At 48.8% G+C, this 24,726-nt stretch overlaps 1 protein-coding gene across 3 annotated transcripts; it reads right to left on the bottom strand.

Moving 5' to 3' along the window:
- Positions 1-1,092: 1,092 nt before the first annotated feature.
- Rpap1 (RNA polymerase II associated protein 1) lies at positions 1,093-24,383 on the bottom strand. Of its 3 annotated transcripts, none has more exons than XM_021157074.2 (26): positions 24,277-24,383; positions 24,083-24,159; positions 20,787-21,023; positions 20,174-20,322; positions 19,834-19,923; positions 17,303-17,423; positions 15,331-15,552; positions 13,723-13,944; positions 12,374-12,489; positions 12,037-12,135; positions 11,183-11,284; positions 10,856-11,023; positions 10,457-10,639; positions 10,204-10,338; positions 9,541-9,711; positions 8,789-8,946; positions 8,251-8,409; positions 7,945-8,146; positions 7,379-7,488; positions 6,946-7,141; positions 6,639-6,791; positions 6,309-6,451; positions 4,828-5,584; positions 1,872-2,048; positions 1,675-1,734; positions 1,093-1,574 (listed from the first exon to the last, which is right to left on the bottom strand). In XM_021157074.2, the coding sequence occupies exons 3-26, from the start codon at positions 20,965-20,967 to the stop codon at positions 1,425-1,427; spliced, it is 4,224 nt and encodes a 1,407-aa protein (XP_021012733.1). In that variant the 5' UTR covers positions 20,968-21,023; positions 24,083-24,159; positions 24,277-24,383; the 3' UTR covers positions 1,093-1,424. The 3 variants fall into 3 exon arrangements, with proteins under 3 accessions (XP_021012733.1, XP_085690675.1, XP_029329923.1); XM_085834549.1 differs by having other exon boundaries at positions 24,297-24,374; XM_029474063.2 differs by lacking the exon at positions 24,083-24,159 and having other exon boundaries at positions 24,277-24,374.
- Between the last annotated feature and the right edge of the window lie 343 nt (positions 24,384-24,726).

Below are 24,726 nucleotides of genomic sequence, written 5' to 3'. Positions count from 1 at the left end.
TGTTTTCAAGACAGGGTTTCTCTGTGTATTTGAAGACCAGGCTAATTAAAGGCATGTTCTACAATGCTTTGCACAGATACACACACACACACACACACACACACACACACACACACACACACACACACATTTTTTTAAAGATTTATTTATTGCTGGGTGTGGTGGTGTACCACGCCTTTTGGGAGGCAGAGGCAGGTGGATTTCTGAGTTCGAGGCCAGCCTGGTCTACAGAGTGAGTTCCAGGAAGGCCAGGTCTATACAGAGAAACCCTGTCTCTAAAAACAAAAAAAACAAAAAGATTTATTTATTTAAATTTTATGTATGTGAGTACACTGTAGCTGCAGATGGTTGTGGGCCTTCATGTGGATGTTGGGAATTGAATTTTAGGACCTCTGCTTGCTCCAGTTGGCCCCACTCACTCTGGCTCAAAGATTTATTTATTATTATATATAAGTACATTGTAGCTGACTTCAGACGCACCAGAAAAGGGCATCAGATCTCATTACGGGTGGTTGTGAGTCACCATGTGGTTGCTGGGATTTGAACTCAGGACCTTTGGAAGAGCAGTCAATGCTCTTACCTGCTGAGCCATCTCACCAGCCCCCAAATATATATTTTCTAAGCAAGAAAAAATATATTTTCTATCAGAGAGAAGGATAATCTAGAAAGTACCAGGGCTGGAGGATAGCCCAGTGGTCAGTGCAGCCAAGTCTGGTCTATACCCACAGCAGGGAGCTCAAAACCACACAGCTACAGGGGGATCCAAAATTATCTCCTGGTCTCTGTACACATGCCATATTCACATACAGATGAACACAATTATAAAAAAAAGCCCACTGAGAACGGCATAGAACTACACCAGGCTGACATTTGGGTTCTCTGACCTCAGCACTTCCAGGGCATGCTGAGTCCTCCATGACCACACCCACTCCAGGAGCACTGTCACTGTCACAGACTCCCAGGACACACACCTCTGCCACCCCCAGATGGAGACTGTGTTTACCTCCCATTGTGACGTTTTCTCCCATCTCTCTCCTCGGGAATATCCACCCTTGCTACCAACTCTGAATGTGACAAAACAGTCCAGATCAGTCAGACTAGAAAAGAATTTATTTCAGAGTGTAGCACAGCAATTGCACACCCTGGCCTGGTGAAGACTGGAGGTGGGTGAGGAGAGCTGTGCTCAGACTGTCCTGGGCACCGCAGGGTAAATACTGAAGCCACCCTCCTTCCATGCCTGGCACAGCCCTCAGCCCCCAGATCCTGAGCTCCAGTATCATGATGTAATACGAGTTCCTTCTGTTCTAAAAAAGGCTCAAACAATGTGCTCACAGGAAGGCAAACCTTGTGTTTCCTTCTCTCAGGAGGCTCACTGCTCAGTCCCAGGAGAGTAGAGTATTCATCTTTAGCTGGGGGCAAGTGCCCTATGTCTTGACTCCTCCATTCTGGAGCCCCTCTGTGGGCAGTGTCTGAAGGCACTGCTGCCTCAGGCGAGGTAACTGGGAATACAGCTCAAAGCCCTCTGGGAGGCTGGAGTTGGGAAGCTTATAGTGAAGGAGATGCTGCCGCAGCCCCTGCAGAGAGGACAAAACCCATGAAGTGGGTGGTCAGAGTTTGTTGAGGTTTGGTTCCTAACGTCCTTTATCTTTTCCGTCCAGACACCCACAATACTACCTCATCTGCCAGCAGCCACGCTCTCTGCAGCATACTCCTTCGGGCAGCCTTTACCTCATCCTGGGAGTGGACGGAAGAGAGAGATATGACACTAAGCCGAGGACTGGTACCCACCCATGGACTCACTTAACCCTCCGCCCATCCCCAACTGGTCCACCTGCTCCCTCCTTCCCTCTGAACATAGAGAGGTGACTTACTGAGCTCTTTGGGTCTTGGCAGAAGATGAAACTGTTGACATGAGCCAAGGCTACAGTGTAGAGGATGGGGCACCAATGTGCACGGAGTGTACCAGTAACCAAGGCCCGGAAGTAGAGCTGAAGGAGAGGCAGGCTGTCTTCAGCAGGCTCTGTGTAGCACTCTAGAGGCACAGGCAGCTGTGACAGAAGGAAATGATATGCTGAGGGCCAACTGGGAATGTCCATCAGTAGCAGCAGTGGATGACTGTTGGTCACATGCCATCAAATTACAGGGCAGAAATCAGGTCCTAGAAAGACCTCCCTTCTTTAGTGCCTGAAAGCTAAAGGGCAAAGACTGGTTGGTATTGGGACATAGCTTACAGCCTGAGCGCACCTTCCTAGGATGCATGAAGCCCTGGGTTCCATTTCTAGTGTGCACGCACACACACACGTAAACACAAACACACACACACACAGAGTAGATTTCTTTTGTTGTTGTTTTTGTTTTTTCAAGACAGGGTTTCTCTGTGTAGCCCTGGCTGTCCTGAAACTCACTCTGTAGACCAGGCTGGCCTCAAACTCAGAAATCCACCTGCCTCTGCCTCCCAAGTGCTGGGATTAAAGGCGTGCGCCACCACTCCCGGCTTAAGTATTGATTTCTTAAGAGTATTTAAGGGATGGCAACTGCTCATGATGTAAGGTTAAATGAAAAATTCATTAAGCAGTAATTCCAATTTTATAAAAATATACAAATACGCTGGGCGTGGTGGTGCACGCCTTTAATCCCAGCACTCAGGAGGCAGAGGCAGGCGGATCTCTGAGTTCGAGGCCAGCCTGGTCTACAAAGTGAGTTCCAGGACAGCCAGAGAAACCCTGTCTTGAACCTCCGCCCCCCCCCCCAAGTATATATATATACAAATACACAAAAGAGACTAGAAAAAATATAAATAAAAACAATACTTACTGAGCTGGGAGTGGGAGCAGGGGCCTATCATTCCTGCACATACACAGAAGGCCAGGGCACGGGTTACAAGGCTGAGTCCAGCCTGGGTCACAGGAAGACACTGTCTCAAAACCTTTATTTTCCCTTGAGACAGGGTCTCTTTATGAAGCTCTGGCTCTGAACTTCTACATAAACCAGGCTGTCTTCAGACTCACAGAGACTCAACTGCCTCTGCGTCCCGAGTGCTGGGATTAAAGGTGTGTACCACTATACCGGGCTCTAAAATGTTTTTAAATAAAAAAATTACTATGAGTAACTATTAAATTTTTAATTTTTTTAAAGTTTTATTTATTTATTTTAATTATGTATGTGAGTACACTGTAGCTATCTTCAGACACACCAGAAGAGGGTGTCAAATCTCCACTATGGATGGTTGTAAGTCACCATGTGGTTGCTGGGATTTGAACTCAGGACCTCTGGAAGAACAGTCAGTGCTATTAACCACTGAGCCATCTCTCCAGCCCCCAATTTTTAATTTTTTAATGTTTTAATAAATGTACATGTGTGTGTGTGTTATATGTACACCTGAGTGCAGGTGGACATGCTCATGCAGGCATGAACTTGAGGACACTGGCATCCTGTTCTGTTTCTCTGCCTTACTCCTTTGAGACAGTGGAGTTAGGAGTGGCTAGCAAGCTCTCTATCAACTGAGCTACAATCCTTAGCACTCTGAAGACAGTGTCTGGTCTCACCCTAGACTGGACTAGAACTCTGTATATAGCCTAGGCTGTCCTTAAACTTCTTTTTTTTTTTTTTTGGTATTTTTCGAGACAGGGTTTCTCTGTGTAGTCCTGGCTTTCCTGGAGCTCACTCTGTAGACCAGGCTGGCTGGCCTCGAACTCAGAAATCTGCCTGCCTCTGCCTCCCAAGTGCTGGGATTAAAGGCGTGTGCCACCATGCTCAGCTTGGCTTGTCCTTAAACTTCTATTCCTGGGGCTGGAGAGATGGTTCAGTGGTTAAGAGCACTGACTGCTCTTTCAGAAGACCTGAGTTCAGTTGCCAACAACCACATGGTGGCTCACATCCATCTGTAATGGGATCTGATACCCTTTTCTGGTGTGTCTGAAGACAGCTACAGTGCATTCATATGCATAAAATAAATAAATAAATAAATCTAAAAAACAAAACAAAACCTTCTAATCCTCCTCACTCAGCTCCCGAGAGACGAGAATAGGCCTGTGTTGCCAGGCCTGGCTCTCTTTACAACGTGTGAGCTGACTCTTTAGTCTGATCGATCACCGGTTAGGGCTTTGCTTCATAGCCTTTTCTAGTAAGCACTTTAGAGTCAAATTCTTCCCAAACTTCAGCACTAAGTCAACCTCTCTCCTCCACCTCATCTTCTCCTTAACTCCAATCTTTTTATTATATGTAAGTATACTGTAGCTGACTTCAGACACTCCAGAAGAGGGAGTCAGATCTCTTGCTGGGATTTGAACTCTGGACCTTCGGAAGAGCAGTCGGGTGCTCTTACCCACTGAGCCATCTCACCAGCCCCACTCCAATCTTTTAAAAATTCTCTGAATTCTGACTCAACACACCAAGAATCTGAGTAATTAACAACTATGGTTTTGTTTTTTGATCTTAGTATATCTTCTTCTAGACTGTAGGAGTTCACAAGCAGAAACCAAACCTGTTAATAACATGAACCCTGTCAGACAGTGGTGATCCACACCTTTAACCCCAACACTCAGGAGACAGAGGCAGGAGCTTTGTGAGTTTCAGGCCAGCCTGGTCTCCAGAACAAGTTCCAGAACAGCCATAGCTACAAAGAGAAACCCTGACTTGAAAAAACCCAATGGTAATAATATGTCTGCTCTCTGCCAGATGCCATGATAAAAACCCTTCTATTCCTACAGCTTGATGCTTTCAAAGAGGTAATGAGGTCATGATGCCCACCAAAGTGCCACACTGCTCAAGACTGCCCCTAGTGTCCAGTGAAGGGTCCTAGGCAGGCCTTGATAGTGTAGGACATACCTGAGTCAGAGGCAGGCCAAGTGCTCGCAACACTCCCACGTGCTCCCCAAAGAGGGCGAGGCGCAAGGTAACACTGAACCTACGCTGTAGAGGAAGGAGGACCAGGGCCCCAAACAAGTGGTCCCCAAAAGAGACAGCCTCAAAATGGTCTAAGAAGCTGGCATAGAGGTCAGGAAAAGAGGTCAGGCCAGGAAGGGGGCAGTCCAGCTTGAGGTTTGGCAAGACTTGGGGCCGACAGAGCAGAGCTAAAAGAGCTGCCACCAGTCGCTGTATGGGAGTCTCTCGAAACAGCTCGCTATCCACCAGGTACACACACATGAGACGTGCCAGGCGGGCAGCAGGGGGCACAGCCCAGAGGACCTCGGGGCGCCAGCTCTCCAGAACTAGCACCCACTGTAGGACCCGCATGGCAACGCCTACAGTGTCAGCAGCAGGTGGCCCAGAGGGAGTATCTGAAGCTCGGTGGTAGAGATGTATCAACGGCTGGAAGGGCCAGTCAGTGGCCAGCAGTGGCTCCTTAGGTATAGGCAGTAGCAGACTTGAGACTTGTAGTAGCTCTCCACGGTACAAGGCTTGGGAGCTCAGCAGACTGGCTCGGGCTGGTGAACAATGGGCCAGGTAGCAGCTGCGGATGCTGGGGAGATCCTGGCAAGCCTGAACGAGGAGGGCCCCTCGTCTACACCGAGGGTCCCCACTGCTCCCTAAGGACAGTCCATCGGAGAAGTCAGCTGCCTCTGGGCCCCCTGAAGCACTTTCCCTGTGACATGATACAAAAGTCAAAACTAAGGGCTAGAATCACAGCATCCAGACAGCTGTCCCAGATCTAGAGTTTCTAAGTTTAGTCCTGTGCCTCTCTGCTCCCCTGATAGCCTCTCACACCATAATGTTGCATAGCATTAGGAGATGGAACAGAGGGAAAGTTTACTTAAACTTCCATGCTTGACCTCTAGCTGTGCTGGGGTTAAGTTCTCACCAAGCTCTTTCCTATTTATTTGTTTGTTTATTTGTTTATTTACTTATAATCTATCATCTATATATGCATCTATCACTTATCTATCATCTATCTCTACCTATCCACCTCTATCTATCTATCTATCTATCTATCTATCTATCTATCTATCTATCTCTCATATAGCCCAGGCTGACCTCCCGAGTACTAGGATGAGAGGTGTGCATAGTGAACCAGATCCCTACTTTGAATTAGAGCCTCACACATGCCAAGTAGGTGTTTTACTGTTCAACTACATCCCTAGCTTAGCTTATGTGACATTTTTTTAGCCATTGACATACTGTGGAGTCTTATCATTCTCAGGTGGGGTGAAGATGAATAGCCTCGATTCACTTTACTGAGGGAATAACAAATTAAGTATAAGGATAGAGACTAAAACCCAGGTTTCCAGCTCCAAGATGCTGTTTTGTTAACAAAGTTCAGCAGCACCCAAAAGTACCAAACCCCTGAAGCCTGAGACCCCTGGACTTACGGCAGGAACTCCAGCCGGAACACACAGCTCAGCAGCAGCTCCTGGGCAAGGTATTCACTTCCAGGCAACAGCCGGCTCAGCAGGACCAAGGCTATAGCGTGGTGGAGGGCAGTGCTGGCAGCTGGTTCTGGCTGCAGTGTTGCCTAGGGAGGAGACAGGGCTCTAGTTAGTGCAGGGAGGCAGCATGGAGGACACAAAACAGAGGGAGTGAGGAAGTGACAGAGAGAGGAAGTGATAGAAAGATGGAGGATATGGATCAGGGAATATGGACTACAGCTGAGAGGCAGGAAAGACAACAGGGTGAGGCTGACTCTGCAGACAGGGACCCACCACTTTGTGGGCGAGGGAAAGCACCAGGTACTGTAGGTGGTACTCATGGCGCAGGGCCCAGGCAGAGAAGGGTGTGAGCTGTGGGGCAGGCGCAGGAGCCACACACTGGAGAAAGTAGTTCTGGAGTCCTGGGGCAGTCAACACAGCAGACAGCTGAGGAAACAAGTTTGTTCAGATCTAGAAACAAACACTGATGGGTTCTGGGACTCCCCAGACTGCTGCCCCCTCCGAGCCACTTTTCTCCCTCTTTCCTACCCCTGCTATCTTGTCCCCATGCCTGGCCTCCAAATGGACACCCGAGGCTCACCTGTCCACAGAGCCCCTTGTGGCTCTGGACCAGAGTGTTGATGAGGGAGAGGAGGGCAGTGAGGAACGGGAAGGGTGAGGCTGAGCCAGCCACACTGAGAGGGGGACAGCCTCCTGCACAGCCCAGTGACACAAGGCTGGGGAGGGCTTCCGGAGTGGAAGCACAGGACAGCGGATTGCAGAGCGGGGAGCAGTCCCTGCAGGGAGAACAGAAATGCTGAGGGGACTCTGGGCTGTGAGTGCAAGCCGTGCATGGCTGTGCAGACCAGAGTTCGTGTTCCTCACAGTACCGAGGTTTGCTCCTGCTGGGAATTTGGGTTTCCTCAGGCCCCTAAAGGGCCATGTCCTGGGATGGACTGGGGAGACAGACTCAGAGGCCCTTCAGGAGAACTACCTCCACCCCGCACTCCCCCAGATGCCGTTCCAGATTGTACCTTAAGGAATCCCACAGACTGCCCAGAGGAGGCTGGCTCAGCAGTGGCAGCAAGGACTCATCCAACAAGCGCTCCATGTCCTGAAGCCAGTCTTCTGGGCACAAGCTTGACTGGAGAACCAAGGGGTTCACTGAGCTGATGGGCTAGAAGACCGTAGCCCTATATATCCAGACCCACCATACTAAGGGTCTCAAAAAATCTGTTTGGAGGCTTCCACAGCCTGATCTTTCTGAAGGGGAGACAGCCCTGAGCTTGCTCTAGTACATAACATCTAGCGTGCATGAGAGGGCCGACAAAGCTGAGCTACTGCTCGGGGTCCCTGGTCCCATCAACATGGCTCTCAGAGGCTCCCCTGGGAAACAAAGCAGGGAGCAACAGGTAGAAGTGAAAGGTAAGGGTGGTGCTCAGTAGAAAAGTAACTGTCTGGTCTATGAGGGCTCTACTCAGCACAGCCATGTTTACACTCAGAACCACACACGGGGGGAAGAGGTAGAAAAGGGACCAACAGAGAAGGAATGGAGGAGGTACATAGCCTGAAGGCAGTCAGGGAGGCAGGCTGCACTTACCTGCCGGCTCCAGGCCTGATAGTAAGCACCCAAGAACAGAAGGCAGGCACTGGGCACTGGGCCCAGAGCATTCCACACATCCGGTCTGGGCAGGAACTTTAGGGTCTGCTTTAGACATGGCTCCACCAGTGGCTTGAGTCCAGACACCTGTGTCCAGGTGACTGAGGAAGGGATGGCCAGCCCACAGGACTCAGCAGGGCCACTGCAGGAGTGCCAAAGGAGCAAAAGTAAGCATGGGCCGCCTTACTCCCTGTGGAGGAGCATTCCACATGGGCATGCCTGCTGACAGGCTTGGATCTGGCCTACCTGGCAGGCTCAGGAGGTATGCTGCTAGCTGCCAGGGTGAGCTGGGTAAGCAGAGTGAGCAGAGCGGCCACCCGCTGCATGGCCAGGGGTTGTAGGGGATGAGCGTTGAGCTCTGTAGGCAGTGTCTGCAAGGCCCGCAGCAGCACTGGGTACAGCTCCCTGGGGAAGACAACTGGCCTTCACTACACAGGGAGGCAAGAGGAGGGCACAATTCTGCCAGGAGTTTCAACTCAGAGAAAGAGGAGCCAGAGGGGGACAGCCCAGGACAGAGACACTTGTGCAAGGTGAGGCCCTGAAAACTGGGAAGGCTACAAACCTTCTAGGTTACCCCACAACTGGGAACTGATATCTGACTTCTGCTTTTGTCAAAGAATGCAGTTGGTCCGCTTTTTCCTAGCAATTCATGCCCAGCAGAGATTCCCCATCGTATTTGGCCTCCCTTCCTCACGGCCTTCAACAAAACTGAAGGATGTATTGCAGAACTCACAGTGCACGACAGCAGGGCCCTGCGAGAAGCCTATCTCAGGCTTCTCCTTACCTGTAAAGGTCACCACCCTGGCCATAGGAGGCAGCCACGGCCCACAGACGGAAGGCCTCGGTGGTCAGAATCTCTGCTTCCTCGGGGGGCAAGGCCAGGTCGTGTGGCGCTTCAGCTATGAATCGGCACAGGCGGCTCCTGACGTCAAAGCCGCTTAGCTAGAGATGAGAAGGTACAGCAGCAGGGTCATCCAGCTAGTACTGGCTCTCCTGGAAACAGGCTCAAGCTGCCCTATTCTAAGTCTCTGGTCCCCTCCTTGAGCTTTTCTTCCTTAGCATTTATCTGGGGCCACAGCGCTCACCTGTCAGACAATGCATATGGAAATCAGACAAACCTTGAGGAGTCTTTTCCTTCTCCTTCCATGTTGAGTTCCAGGGGCTAAACTTGTGTGATCAGCTTGGCAGCAAGTGCCTTTACCTGCTGAGCGGCTCCCTAGCCAGTGTTCTTCCCTTCTTTTTAGTTAGTATTTGCTAGGTACTTTTTCTGCTTAGCTATGGGTGATGAAGGCCTGTCTGCATGCAGCAAATCTGGACTGGCTAGGGTCAGGGAACCCTCCCCACATCATAAGACCAGAATACCAACAGACCCAGGTGACCAAGGTCCCACCTGCTGGTTTCTGTTGAATTTCTAGGCAAACAGACCAGGGAGGAAGAGGAAGATGGACTGAGGTAGCTATCCACCACTCAAGAGTAAATCCAGCTCAAACCAGCCCTGTCTTATGCCCTCCATCTCTTGCCATGCATCCAGCTTACCAGTCTGGCAGCAATATTCCTCCCAGCTGAAGCCAGGACTCTAAGCAGTTTCATGGCAGCAGCACAAGGCACTTTATATAGACTGGGAGTAGGCCCCACCCCTACAGGGGACCAACTGGTAGGCAGGAACAATTGAACTATGGTCTCCATCAGCCGAGGACACTCCAGGACCTGTGGGAGATAGGCGGGAAAGGGAGGCAAAGGAGATCAAGATAAGGTCCATCATCTATCAGGTTATAGACCACAGGCTTATGCCTATAATCTCAGTACTCAGGAAGCTGAGGAAGGATTTCTGCAAGTTTAAGGCCAGCATAAGGGATGCAGTGAGGTCTAGACCTGCTTGAGCCATAATGAAATTCTATCTCAAAACAAGAGCAGTAGCCGGGCGGTGGTGGTGCACACCTTTAATCCCAGCACTTGGGAGGCAGAGGCAGGCGAATTTCTGAGTTCGAGGCCAGCCTGGTCTACAAAGTGAGTTCCAGGGCAGCCAGGGCTACACAGAGAAACCCTGTCTCCAAAAAACAAACAGACAAACAAAAAAAAACAAAAAAAAAAAAAAAACAAGAGCAGTAACAAAAACACCAATAAAAAGACCCAAAAAATAAAACAAGAAGAGCGCACGGGACCTTTTGTCCATTCTCAGTGCCCTCCTTCCCTTCTCACCCTCACGGCCGACTCCAGGGAATGCCGGGCCAGGCGGATAAGCACAGCCAGGATGTCAAGGACCACAGAGGGTCCTGGGCAGGTCACCTCCAGCACATAGCGGAGCCGAGGCAGCAGGTTGGTAGCCAGGAGCCCCTAAGGATGCAGAAAGAAACCCACTGCCACATAAGGGGGACACCCAGGTCTTGGTGACCTCTCCTGCTCATCGAGCCTGCCCTGTAGGTCAAGGATGGAAATGCAGAGTGCCCTTTACCTTGATGACGTCATGTCTGGCCAGGTCCGGGGGAGGGCGGCTTCCTTCCTCAGGTGTCTTTCTCTTCTCCTTTCCTGTTGTGAGTTCCTCATCCTCATCTTCATCCTCCTTACCGTCCTGGCTGGGCATCAGAGGGAACACCGAAGCTCCATGATACCAAGAGAAGGTGCGGTCCAGGAGCTCCTGCCAGAGGATGGGGTAGAGGTGGGAAGAGACAGACAGAAGTCATGGTCCAGGACAGCAAAATTATCCCTCGCCAACACACAGAAGCGGCAGGGAGGCAAGGCTTGTGGCCTTCAGGAGGGGCTTACACCTGCCACCCTATTCTCCAGCCTGCCTCCAAGCCTTGGCAAAGGGTATGCCCAGGACGCAGAGCAGAGCCTTGTCGCCCTGACATACCTCATCTCCAGGAGCCACTAGCAGAGTACGCAGAGCCCGGACAGCTGCTGCAATGACACTGTCCACCCTGTCATCCAGAGAGAAGCGCAGCAGGAAGAGGAAACCAGCATCCAAGAGGAGGCGCAAGACACTGCCCACTAGGCGGTCCACAAACTCACCAGCCTGGGCCTTGGGTACAAGATGCAGAACTTGGATAGAACCTTTGCTGACCCATTACTGCACATTTGCCCCATTCCTAGTCTGACCCACAGTAAGGAGGAAACGTCTAAGATCAAGGGATGAGGGATGGGGTATTGCTTGGTAGGACCAGGCCAGCAGCCCACTTACCCTGCCGACGATCTGGGACAACACTTGCAATGCTAGTGCTCTCTGCTGGGACACCTGGCTACGGGTCAGGTGGAACAGCTCCTGTAGAGAATACCCTGCTCGCTGATGCAGGGACAAAGAGTCAGAAGGAATCAAGACACAGGGCAGTATCTTCTAAATACCCAGGAAGGTGTCAAGAGAAAGGCAAGATAAACAAGTGACACACACCTAGTCATGGCTCTCCTTGGAACCTCAAGCTAATAAAAATTATAGGTCATGCACAGAGCAATAGCTACCACACAGCAAACAGGGATATAATAGCTGTTTAATTTCTAATCAGAGGACAGCCATGGAAAGTGAATCTGGTCTCAGTGGATGGGTATGGTGTCAGTGGTCCAGCATGGAATAAGGATACAGATATTCTCTGGAGTGAACCATGCTAGGTTGTGAAAATGGCGATTCCATGAGGAAGCATCAGTAGAGTGGTCAGAGGAGGGAGAGGCAGAGCTTGGGGGTCTACGGACTGCCCTGCCAAGCGCAAGGCCTAGGACCTCAGTCAGTGAGCAAAGGAGGGCTGGGAAACTTTCCAAGCTGAGGGACGGCTTGAGTTAGGCCAGAGGAAACCAGGATGGCAGCTCGTGAGGGAGGGAACAGCCTGAGGGAAAGCATGCAAGGCCTGGCTCTTGAGTTACAGGAAGGTAGGGTGTCAATAGAAGGAGCAGCATCTTGACTCTAAGAAACTGAGTGACAGCAAGGCCATGAGCTGGGGTGGGACACACAGGAGGTCAAAGGCAAGTGACCAGAGCTCCGAGTTTTGCACAGTTGCTAAACATTTGCCAAGAGTTCCCCAGTCCTCCTAGGACCCCATCCCTTACCTCGGCCTCTTCTCCATGGTGGTGCAGGCCCAGATGTGTGGGAAGATCCACATCAGGCGCCAGGAGCTCGCCCTGAAGGCTGAATCGAGCCTGCATTCTCTAAGACAAAGAAATGAACTGTGTTGGGTGCTGCAGCAGTTCTTCACACTCAGTCACCTTTAATCTCAAGTCTTTTAGGATTAGCTCTGGGCTCTTCCTCTCACTGGGAACAAGGCTTGGGGGGCCTATAGGGCCAGGCAGGGTGACAGGAGAGAAGCTGAGAACAAATAAGAGCTATTTCTCAGGCCCCAGGTCTGGGCAGAAGAGCAGCAACCCCACCCCACCTGTTCGTCCTCACCTCCTGTGTCTGCTGCCGCCGGAGCGGGGGCAGGTCCTGGGTCCAATGGAGCTTGTCCAGCTCTACCGTGTCCATGTGGAGCCAGTCTTTGCTGGGGGTCATGGGCAGTTTCAGTGCTAGGGAGGCAGAAGCACTGTGTTCCTCAAGGGGCTCAGCACACTGGCAGAAAGCAGCTGCCTCAGCTCTGGCTAAATGGTACGGCTTGGGGGCTGGCACCCCTAGCAACTGGATGAATGTTTCAACTATAGCAAACATAGCTGGTCCTGGCTCTAGCCCCATGCTGACCTCAAAGACATGTTCGAAGAAGAAGAGAAGAAAAGGAAGAAGGGACAGAGAACGAAGATAGGACACCATACATCAAGGAAAGTATAGTAGTCCACTCTCTGGTACAACCCTCTGAAGGAGCAAGAGAATGGAGACCAAGAAGGGGAGGCAGCTATGCTGCTCCAGTGGGGCAGGGTATAGAACACCTCTATCATCTCCTCCTGCGACCTCACCTTCACCCCACCCCCACTCAATCTCCCTGGCTGGCCCAGCAGTCCCTCAGTCCCTCAGGAGCAGCAGGTTCCGGGCTGTCATAATTCAATTTCCTCTTTTGTTAATCCCTAATGGAATAATCTTGTTTCTGGGAGATAAGTGGTTCCACTGGCCTCTGCTTCTGGTCTGGCATGTTCAGAGGCCTGCACTGGACACTTCTCCCTTTTCCCGATCCTGCCATCCCTCCAATACAGTGATGGAAAGGGAATGAAGCAAGAGCAAGGGCAGGAAGATGGTCTGTCTTGGGAGGGAGCCTCAGTCACACCTTGCTGACCCTTCAGGTGGGGAGAGAGGTAGGGGCATCAAGACTAGAAAACAGAAGTGTGCGCAGAAAGCTGTGCGCTAGCAAATGAGGACCACTGAGTCAACTTAAAGACACTAATGAAGATGTCCAAGGGCGGGAGAGCATCTTCCCCATCAGCAGGCTGGGACAAAGGACACTTTTCCTACCCTTTTTTCTTTTTTTAACATTTATTTATTTTGTGTATGAGGAGAGTGTTTCTTTTTTTAACATTTATTTATTTTGTGTATGAGGAGTGTGTGTGTGTGTGCGTGTGTGTATAAGTTGTTTTTCTCTTTCATCATGTAGATTCCAGGGATCTAACTCAGGCTGTCTGGCTTGGTAGCATGCACACTCCCCTTCTGTAGCCTTGGCTGTCCTGGAACTTGATATGCAGACATTAGGCTGGCCTCAAACTCACAGAGATTCGCCAGACTCTGCCTCTCAAGGATGCTGGAATTAAAAGCATGCACCACCACACCGGGCTATTTTTTTTCCTCTCTGAAGAAATGATGGTACCTGCCCTCCATACCTGGGGTTCTTGGCTGCAGCTTGTCCTCCATCTTGTCCTCCACCGTGGCCTCCGGCTTTTCTTCCAGCTTGTCCCCAGTCCGAGTTGTACGAGTTGACGTGACAGGCTCTTCTTTAGTGACAAGAACTGAGGGTCTCTCTGGGCTCTGCTTCTTGGTGGCCTTTGCTCCTGTTTGTCCCTGGACATGGCTATGAGATCTCAGGAAGGCAACCAAGCTGGGGTCTGAGGGTAAAGGCAGAGAGTAAGAAGCTAGGGTGACTCCTCACGGGACACCTGCTGGAAGATTCCCACTTCTGGGTGCTAAGGTCAAGACAAACTACTTCCCTGTCCTGGCTCAGGCCCCCTACAGTCTCCTGGGGCTCCTTAATGACCCTGCCAACCCACCCCTGTGTAGCCCCTGAACCTGACTACCCCCCATGGCCCTTGCCCTCCACAGTCCTCTGGCCGAGGTTCCTATGCTGGAACCTTTGCTTGCTATCAGATCAGATGTCTGAGAAACAAGTGAATGTTGACTAGAGCCAAAAGGACAGCACTCAGCCAAACTTCTTCATTTCCTCTCAGTCTGTAAATACATTTACTAAAAACTGAGTATACAGCACATAAGTGCTCCGCATATAATGTGGAACAAGACTGACTAAGAAGAAAGGTGTGGCACAGCACACTCCTGTATGTGTCACTGTAGTTACACAAGTGGGTAAAGGAGAGAGGGCAGAGCACAGCTGTGATAAAGCACAGGGTGAACTACACCAGGAACTATGGTAGTACCTAATGGAGCAGGGGTGGCTAGACCACCAGCAGCACCAAATCCAATCTGCAGCACTAGCTGTATAAGGCACTTTGTCTGGCATGTGCAAAGCTCTGGGTTTCGATTGGAGCCCTCCTCCCATAATCTACTCTATATTCCTTACCAGCTATGCGACTTGTGGAGAATTTCTCTTACATTTCTGAGTCTCACTTTTTTTTTTCTTTTTGAGGATTTTTTTGTTTTCAGTTACTATTGGGGCACAGGGAGGTAGTATGTGTACACGTACAGGTCTGAGTACAACTTAGTGCAGTCAGTTCTCTCCCACCTTTACATGGTCAAAGGCTTGCTTAGTTACCCACTGAGCTAGGCCATCAGCTTCAAGCTTTAAGGAAGGGTCTCAGAGCCAGGCTGGCCTCAAACTAGCCATGTAGCTGAGCATGAACTCTGGTCTGACTGGAAGTAGTTCCACATGCTGGGATTAAAGGCATGTACCACTCCAAGTAACAGAGCCTGCTCTGTTTGTTTGTTTGTTCATTCATTCATTTATTCATTAGTAAAATGAACCTAATACCATATCTCTCCCAGGAGTAGAAGAATAGCTTAAGGACAAAGAAATGCATGGAAGTATCAGTATAGAGCATCAATCTCCAAAGCCAGCAAGTAAATAAACGCTCAAATTATGTCTGCCCTGGACTTCTAGAGGCTAGAAGAATGGTTCAGTGGTAGGGAACTTGCCTAGAATATGTGAGGACCAGAGTTCAATCCCAGCTACCAAAACACACACACACACGTCTTCCCCAACAAGTGGCAGTCCCTGCTTCGTGTGGCCCCAGCAAGCTAACTGCAAGACTTAACATGCATACCGAGTTGAGCCAGTAATTGCTGCTGCTCCTTCAGGATCTCCTGAGGATCCATGGCTTGTAGTCTTGCTACATTCTCTTCATGGATTGTCTGCACCTCCTGCTCAGCTGCCTTGCTCCTGAGCCCCTTTCCTGTGACTAGATTTGGTCTGTGGAAGCCATGACTCCTCCCAGGAAGCTGGTTGCTTCTGTCCCTGAAGGAGGGTGTCTCACAGGGCACAGCACCTGAAAGAAGTAGGCAGTCAGTTTTATTGCTCTACTCTCCTAGCTCTACCCTCTGGCCTCTTCAATAAGGCAACTAGTCCCAGGGACCAACGATGGCCCCGGGGCTTCGCTGGACACAGAAAGGAAACCACACAGCATTTCAGGCATTTGGGGGAGGCAAGATGACCACTTCTCATTCATTCTTCTCTTAAGACTTATATGGGACAGCTGGAGAGAGGGCTCAGAGGTTAATTTTAGTTTTTTTTTTTTTTTTTTCGAGACAGGGTTTCTCTGTGTAGCCCTGGCTGTCCTGGCACTCACTTTGTAGACCAGGCTGGCCTCGAACTCAGAAATCCTCCTGCCTCTGCCTCCTGAGTGCTGGAATTAAAGGCGTGCGCCACCACACCCGGCCAGAGGTTAATTTTAAAAGTTTTATTTTAATTATGTGTGTGTGTGTGGGGGTCTGTGTCTGTGTGGGTGTGTCATGCACACATATATGGGTTGTGTGTGGACATGCCAAGTGCACATATGTGCCAAATGAGGCATCGGCTCCCCTAGAGTTGGGATTATAAGCAGTTGTAAGTACTTGACACAGGAGCTAGCAATCATGTTAGGGTTTTCTGTAAGAGCACTCCTCACTCTTCACCACTGGCCATCTCTCCAGCCCCAGTGCCTTGGTTGTTAATACTGTAGGTGTAGCTTTCAAGAATTAGAGGCAGAATTAATTACTTACCCTCCCTTAGTAGTATCTATCTGAAATTGATTAAAATATGCTTGGGGGCCGGGCAGTGGTGGCGCACACCTTTAATCCTAGCACTCGGGAGGCAGAGGCAGGCAGGCCAGCCTGGTCTACAGAGTGAGTTCCAGGACAGCCAGGGCTACACAGAGAAACCATTTCAAAAAAGAAAAAAAAAAAAAAAATGCTTGGGGGAGGTGAAGAAATGGCTCAGGAGTTAAGAGCACTTGCTGTTCTTGCAGAAGTCTGAGGTTCAGTTCTGAGCACCTATATGGTGACTCACAACCATTCAAATGCCATTTCCAGGGAGTCCAGTGCCCCTGCTTGATCTCAGACAGTACCAGGCACGCACAGGATAACATAAATGCGCACAGGCAAAATACAAGCACTCGTAAAATAAAACGAAGCAAGTCTAAATATAATTTTTATATGTATTAGTATTTTGGGTTTTTTCCTTCTTCCTTTCTTTCTTTGTTTCTTTTTCTTTAGTTTTTTGTTTTGTTTTTGAGACAGGAATTCTCTGTGTAGCCCTGGCTGCTCTAGAACTCACTCTGTATGTAGACCAGATTGGCCTTGAACCATCAGAAATTCTCTTGCCTCTGCCTCCCAAGTGCTGGGATTTGGCTCATTTGGCACACGCCACCACTGACCAGCAAAAAGTTTTGAAAGAGAGAGAGAGACAGAGACAGAGAGACAGAGAGAGATAATGAGAATGAATAATGGACGGACATTTGAGAGGCTAGGGATGTAGCTCTGTTGCTAGCGTGCATATCTTTGCTAGGACACACAAAGCCCGGGTTTGATCCCATAACCATATAACCTGGCATGCTGGCACATGCCTGTATTTCCAGCAGACCAGAGGTGGAAGCAGGAGAATCACAAGTTTAAAATCACCCTTCATTACACAGTGAGTTCAAGGCCAGACTGGCACACATTAATCTTGACTTTGCCCCACTCTACCACCACCAAAGAGAGAATACATTTCTACGAGCCAACATGACTGAGCACTGTCATCTTCAGCCTGGCAGCACTCACCCTCTGGTGTGTCTAGGCTGGGGACAACTTGCTCAGCTGATGTCACCCTGCTTTCTGACACCCTTCTTGCTGCAATCTCTTGGGCAAAGATGCTCCTTTTACCAGATGCTGCTGGTCTCACCTACAGGGCAAAGAGAATAAACCAAGTTGTTGATATTCATTACCCATTCTTTCTTAGCTCCAAGGCTCTGGAACAAAGAGAAAAGAAAGTTTCTCAGATAAAGTAGGACTTCTGGATATAGTGGTACCCAGCTAAAATCAGCATTCTGGAGCTAGAGGCAGAAATAAGAGGAGTTCAAGACACCCTCTGCTACACAGCAAGCTTGAAGATGGTGATGAGAAATGAAACCTTGTCTAAAAAAAAAAAAAAAGAAAAGAAAAAGAAAAAGAAAAAGAAAAAGAAAAAGAAAAAGAAAAAGAAAAAGAAAAAAACAAACAGGTTTGCTGGTGAGATGGCTCAGCGGTTAAGAGCACTGACTACTCTCCCGAAGGTCTTGAGTTCAAATCCCAGCAACCACATGGTGGTTCACTACCATCCATTATGAGATCTGACGCCCTCTTCTGGTGTGTCTGAAGATAGCTACAGTGTACTTACATATAATAATAAATAAAATTAAAAAACAAAAACAAAAACAAAAAACAGCAACAACAAAAACAGCAATATGGCCAAGTTGGTAGGAGCACTTGAAGCCTGATAACACAGGCTTGATCCATGGAACCCACATGCTGGAAGGGGAGAATTGACTCCTACAGGTTTTCTTCTGATTTTCATGCCCAGGCCTGAACACATTTACACACCCACACACACACACAAGTAAATGTACCTGTTCTGTAAACATGAAGATCTGATTTGAATCCCCATAACCCATGTTAAACTGGTACAATTTGCACGAATCTGTAATCTCAATACTTCTAAAGCAAGATAGGAGACAGAGACAAAAGAATCCCTGGAAATTCAAAGGGCATTGAAGGCTGGATGTGATAGTATATGCTTATACACTTAGAGGCAGCACTTGAGAGGCGGAGGCAGGAGGATCTCTGTGAGTTCCAGGACAGTCTGGTCTACAGTGAGCTTTAGGACTCCCAGGGCTACACAGAGAGACCCTTTCTCACACAATCTAAGCCCTAAGCCATCGACTCTCAACATGCAAAGCTGTTAACAACAAGGCTAAGCTGTTTTAAAGACTAAAGACAGGAGAAGGCAGGGAATGACACCCGAGGTGCTTCTCAAACCTCCAAAACTCACAGCATGCACATTTACACATACACACACCACAAGAAGAAAGTCCGACTGGAACTGTGGTTAGAACTCAGGGTGCATCATTGCCAAGAATCGGGAAGCAATGGGTTCAATTCCCAGCCACGCCACGCAAAAGAAACAAACAAAAACACAAAATTCTATCACTTGGAAAGGCTGAGGCAAAAAAGACATTTCTGAGTATGAGGCCCGCCTCCTACTGAAACAACTTCAAAGATAAAAAGTGTGTGTGTGTTACAGACAGATGGTTCAGTGGTTCGGAGCATTTGCCTTGCTGCTCTTGCAGAGTTGAACTCCTAGTTCCCATGACGTGGCTCACAACCATTCATTAACTTCAGTCCCAGGGAATAAGAAAGCCTCTTCAGACCTCCATGGGCACCAGGCATGCACGTTGTGTACACACATACGTGCAGGTGAAACACTCACACAGATAAAAACAAAATGTCTAAAGAGAGGTCTGGAGATGGCTCGGTGGTCCAGAGCACCCGCTGTTCTTCCAGAGAACCTGAGTTCAATTCGCAGCTCTCTCACTGGGCAGCTCAAGCACCTATAACTCACGTCCCAGGGGCACTCTACCTTTCTGGGCTCTGTGGGCACGGTGGACATGGCACGTTGTACCACTCCTGGCTCTTTTCTTTTCTTTTCATTTCTTTTTTTTGGTTTTTTGAGACAGGGCTTCTCTGTATAGCCCCGGTTGTCCTGGATCTCACTCTGTAGACCAGGCTGGACTTGAACTCAGATATCCGCCTGCCTCTGCCTCCCAAGTGCTGGGATTAAAGGCATGCGCCACCACTGCCTGGCCCAGACATAGATACTTATATATGGTTTTCTTTAAAGGAAAATAAAAGGGACTTGCTTATCACTGTCCAGAGCTCCCTAGGGAAGATTCGCTCTGAGAACCACTCATTCCCTAAGCACCGCCTGTGCTGGATAGTTTTACTGCAACGTGGCACAAGCTAGAGTCGCGAGAAAGGAGATCCAGCTCTAAGGCATTTCCTAGTGATTGATGGAGAGGGCACAGCCCATTGTGAGGGGTGCTTCTCTGGGCTGGTGGTCCTGGGTTCTATAAACAAGCAGGCTGAGCAAGCCAGTAGGCAGCGCCTATCCATGGCCTCTGCATCTGCTCCTGCCTCCAGGTTCCTGGCCTGTTTGGGGTCCTGATGAAAGTGTAATTGAAATAATGCCTTTCATCCCCAAGCTGTTTCTGGTCATGGTGTTTTGGTGCAGCAATAGAAAGCCTAACTGAAAGTCCACCTAAGGGAACTCGGCTTACCTGTCTCTCCTGAGAGCGATGGAACACAGGTGGGAAAGCAACACCACTGGGCACAGGCAGAGTCACAGTGACTGAACTTGTATCTCGTTCCTGTGGCAACAAAACACAAAGTAAGGAAGACGCACAGGCTTCTCCAGGCTGAACCCGATACCAGTGGCCCCCATGACCCTCATTCCAGGGGTTCAGGAACCCATGTTGGATCTAGTCTAGGTGGTTCTAACCATGTCCCAATCTGACCTCGGAGTGTTAAAAGTGTACCTTTCTGCAACACCCTCCACTTATAAACCCTTTTCTCGTCCAAATGGGATGCCTTGCCCCACCCAGCCGGGCTGACACGTACAACAATCTTAGACAAGACAGCAGTGATGTGCTGATCATGCCTGTTCAGCCTCTCTTCAGGGTCTTCATCGTGAGGCAGGGGGCGACCAGGGCTCGGTCTTGCTCTTTTTGCAGGAGCGGGAAGCAGAGCTGGGGGCAAATCTGGGAGATCTGAAAGAAAAAGAATGCAGATATTAAGTATATTCACACGTTCCTAAGGAAATATGGATTGGGGGCAGAAACAAAGAACAAAAGACAGCTGCTCTGGGCCCTAGCTTCAGCTGTGTATTCTTGGGTATGATATTTAACCTCTCTGAACCTCAGTTTCTTCATCTGTATAATGAAGCTGCAGCGCTGGCTTGCACCTCTGGTCCCTCAGTATTTACAAGAAGATTGTCACAAATTCAAAGTCAGCTTGTGCTCAATAGTGAGTTCCAAACACTCACTCTCTCTCTCTCTCTCTCACACACACACACACACACACACACACAGAGGAATGAATGAAAGCAATAAAAATAAAACAAACTTTCAGCAACACAGGTTACAGTTGGAGCAGCATTCAGCCACCTCAGGATGGAAGCAGGGTCCCTGAGGCTGAGCCCTCTCTCCTCATGCCCATGCTCGCAAGCACTCACTGTCCAGCATCACCACATCCCGATGGTCCTGCGATGGGAGCTGGTCTGGAGGAGCATCACCATGCCTCCTACTCCCCTTCACCAGCTTCACCGCTGGGGCTGCACCAGCCTCAAGGAACTGATTCTGGAAGCGCAGCAGGTCCACCTCTGACTCTCCAGGCTTCGGTCTAGACAGCATCATGACCCTGGAGCTGTGCCCTTTGTATGATTCCTTCCAGTCCTCCCTCTCATTCACCCCTAAAAGCATCAAAACAGCAGCGGTTACAACTGAACCCTGGTTGTCTTTATCTTTTCCATGCATTGATGTGAGCTCACTGGCATTTCTTTCTCTATCAGCCCTCTCTGGCCATCAGTCTAGTAAACTTATTTACAGCTAAGGCAAGGGCGGCTGACCTGTCTATAACCCCCAGCACTTGGGGGTAAAAAGCAAGAGGGTAGAGAGTTCCAGGTTACCCTTGGCTATATGGTAAGTTTAAAAGCCAGCCTGAAATACATAAAACCCTGTGTCAAAAAAACAAACAAGAGTGGGGCATGGTGGCACACACCTTTGATCCCAGCACTTGGGAGGCAAAGGCAGGCAGATCTCTGTGCATTCAAGGCCAGCCTGGTGTACCTAGTGAATTCCAGGACAGCCAAGGCTACACAGTGAGACCCTGTCTCAAAAGAACAAAACACAAAACAAAACAACAACCAAAAAGTAAGTATTGCCAATTTAGGTTGTTTACAATCTGTGGGTGACAAAACTCTCAAAAATTTTCTCAAATTAGATGATGTTGGTAGCAACCTTGTTATATTTGAAAAAGCCACTAAATTGTATGTACATTTTCCTTTTTAAAAGATTTCTTATGAACAGTGTTCTACCTGTAGGCCAGAAGACTGCATCAGATCACATTACAAATGGTTGTGAGCCACCATATGGTTTGCTGGGAATTGAATTAAGGATCTCTGGAAGTGCAGTCAGTGTGCATTCAACCTCTGAGCCATCTCTCCAGCCTGTATGTACACTTTCAAAAAGATAAATTCACCAGGTAAAGTGGCACATGCCTTTAGGGAGGCAAAGGCTAGTGGATCTCGGTGAATTTAAGGTTAGTTGTCTACAAAAACCCTATCACAGAAAATAAACAATGAAACCAACAGAGCCTCAATGGCTCAACCAATAAAGACACTTGCTGCCAAGACTGGCAACCTGAACTCAATTCCCAACCCACATGGTGACAAGAGAGAACCAAATCCCGCAAGCGGTCCCCTGACCTCCACAAGCACAGTGTGGCATGTGTGCCTCCCCTCCCCAAAATAAACAAGTAACATAATAAAATAAAATGTAAATAAATGGCACATGGGACACATCTTCTAAAGGCTGAGGACAGTAGAAGCAGGGAGAGACACGACAAATAGGCCACAATGGTAACGGTGGCAAGCAATCTATGTATTTCCTTATTTCCCAGTCCTATGCAGGATCAAATGAAATAACTATACTTACTAGGCCAGTATAGAAAACACTCCTAACACAAGGGCTAAAGGGGGCAGAAATGTTAAAATATTAACATGAGTGTGTAACTTAAGGAACAATACCCATAATCAGCTGTGATTGGCTATGCCTGTAACCCTAGCACTCAGGAGGTTAAAGGATTTGAGAGCCCTAAGACAGTTTGTGCTATAATACATCAAGACCTTCTCCCCACAAAAAAGATAAAAAACAAAGTTACCACTAAAAAAGCTTTTTGAGAGTTTACTTTGGGCAGAGGTATGTAAAAAAGGCTATAAATGTTCAGGGCTATTGTCAGCATGCAGGCAGCTGAGGCAGAACAGTTGAATTCAAAGCCAGCCCCCAAGGCTACATAGTTAGCTTCAGGTATAGGAGGTGTGTGTGTGTGTGTGAGCGAGTGCGTGCACACGTGCTGGTTTGAGTAGTCATGTGTAGGTCAGTGGCAGAGTGCTTGCCTAGCATGCAGAAGACCTTGGTTTCTGTTGGGACCTAGGTAAGATATTAAGGCCCAGCTGTTACCTGGATAGCTTGGCATTATAAGGAAACCTTCCCATATGTTTCTGCTGTTGCTAGAAACTTTCTAATGTCAAGGTTGATTATATATTCTGTTATGTTCTGTGCCCTTTGAAACCAATCAAGACAGAAGTCAGAAGAACTCTTTTGTATAGTTACCCACAATAAGCTTGGACCCAAACCAACCACCCAACAGCACTTCCTACACCTTTGTATAAGCTTGTATGGTGTAAGTTGCCTTGGGGATGGTCCCCAACATAAAAGAGACACTTGTACCAGTATAAGAAACTATTTGGAATAATACTTCCATCGTGAGTAGTGGTCAAGTTTACTTTTCCAAGATCTCCCTGGGAATTGACATTCTACTTGGCACAAAGAGACATGTACTTGCGTAATTGACATCCTAATTGGCAAGTTAAGACACATGAATGTTAGACAAGTCCCATCCCAGTAGGCAAGTTAAGACCTGAATATTAGATAAAGCAAGTCCCCTGCCACAGTTGAATACCCCAACCAATAGGAACACAGTGAGTGTACAACAAAGACATGTTCCCAAGGAAATCCTCCATCCCTAAATCCTGAATAACTTGGCACAGATGTTTGTGGATTTGGGGCCTAAAAATCCTGTAGGATCTTAATTCAAGGGGTATGGTCCAGTTCCCAAATCTGGACCACGGAATTTGGTCCAGTCATGGGATATATGCTCAATAAACTATCCCTGTCTGAGATTGGTGTTTGTGAGACGATTCTTGAACCCCAATAGTTTCACTGCCCAGTAAACACACACACAAACACGGGGCTGTGATGGGTTGTTTAACAGCAGCATTAGAAACCTAAGTCAGAAATCAAATGACTAGCTCCACTACTTACTAGTGTAAAATTAGGCAAATTATTTAAGCTATTCCAAATTCAGTTTCAAGCCTGTAAAATGCACAAGGATGAGACAGCCTAATCCCAGCATTTGGGAAGTGGAGGCAGGAGGATAAGGCGTTTCAATTCAACCTGGGATTCAGGAAACCTTTCAAAACAACAGCAAATCATTACTGCATGCAGCGTGCCTTCCACAGTATCTGTTATATAAATAAACTTCAGTGAATGAAAACAGCAAGTCCCATGCTACATAAAGAAGCAAATGTACTCCCCCACAAACTCCAGGGGGGGATTTGTCTAAAATCAATTAGTGCTAAAAGTTACACCTTGAATTATAATAAGGATAATTCCTATAGATAACCTCTAAAGCGATAACCTCTAAAGAAAACTAACAATGGATTTACTGGGTTTTGGAATAGCCTCTTACATCGCAGCGTATCGGCGACACGACCAATCCAGAGACTGCACCTCAGGCTCTAGTTAAGCATCCTGGATCGCCCGCGTCTGCAACCAAGAGACAGCTCGTGAGGCTCGAAATGAAGAGCTGTACCCGAGGTCTAGGTAACACAAGATACTTCTGTGCAAAGACTCCCAAGCAGGTATGATAAAGTAACCAGACACCTTGCTTCTGGGTTCTCCACCTGAGTAACTTGATCGGGGTCTCTGCAAACAGCAACCTACTCCAACCAAAGCCGCCTGGGCGCCGCCATCTTGGCCGTGCGGACTGGCACTTCCGCCGCCTCTAGAGTTCGGCTTCCGCCGAGCAGCCCCGCCTGCCGCGCTGAGGCTCGCCGCGGAGCTCGAGGGCTCCCAGCTCAGCGTTGTGTCTCTGAGCCTCAAGCGGCGAAGCCTGCGGCGACTAATCTTTCTTTACACAGACGCTGGGAACACACGCGTTTGATGTACTGCAGACCCAGGTCTTTCCACAGCACGGCAGATGTAAAAACTGACACAAACGTCCTTCTGCACTCACCACCGTGCTTAACTGCATCCTGTATTCCCGCTCCACTCCCAGTACTCAGCATACAAAAGTCTGCACACATACCAATGCGATCTCCCCAGTGTGCTTTT

Source organism: Mus caroli, unplaced genomic scaffold (genome assembly GCF_978045245.1).
Source record: "Mus caroli unplaced genomic scaffold, Mus_caroli_1 scaffold_2, whole genome shotgun sequence".
In the NCBI taxonomy this organism is placed as follows: domain Eukaryota; kingdom Metazoa; phylum Chordata; class Mammalia; order Rodentia; family Muridae; genus Mus; species Mus caroli.
The sequence above is the reverse complement of the archived record's forward strand: the minus strand, read 5'-3'. Positions and strand labels throughout refer to the sequence as shown.

Bases quoted from the DNA above. Each gene is read 5' to 3' on its own strand.
- Rpap1 (XM_021157074.2), bottom strand. From the start codon at position 20,967: ATGATGCTGTCTAGACCGAAGCCTGGAGAGTCAGAGGTGGACCTGCTG. The intron at 20,323-20,786 runs GTGAGTGCTTGC...TTTTTCTTTCAG, and splicing joins GGATGTGGTGATGCTGGACA to ATCTCCCAGATTTGCCCCCA. The intron at 8,947-9,540 runs GTAAGCTGGATG...TCTCATCTCTAG, and splicing joins GGAATATTGCTGCCAGACTG to CTAAGCGGCTTTGACGTCAG.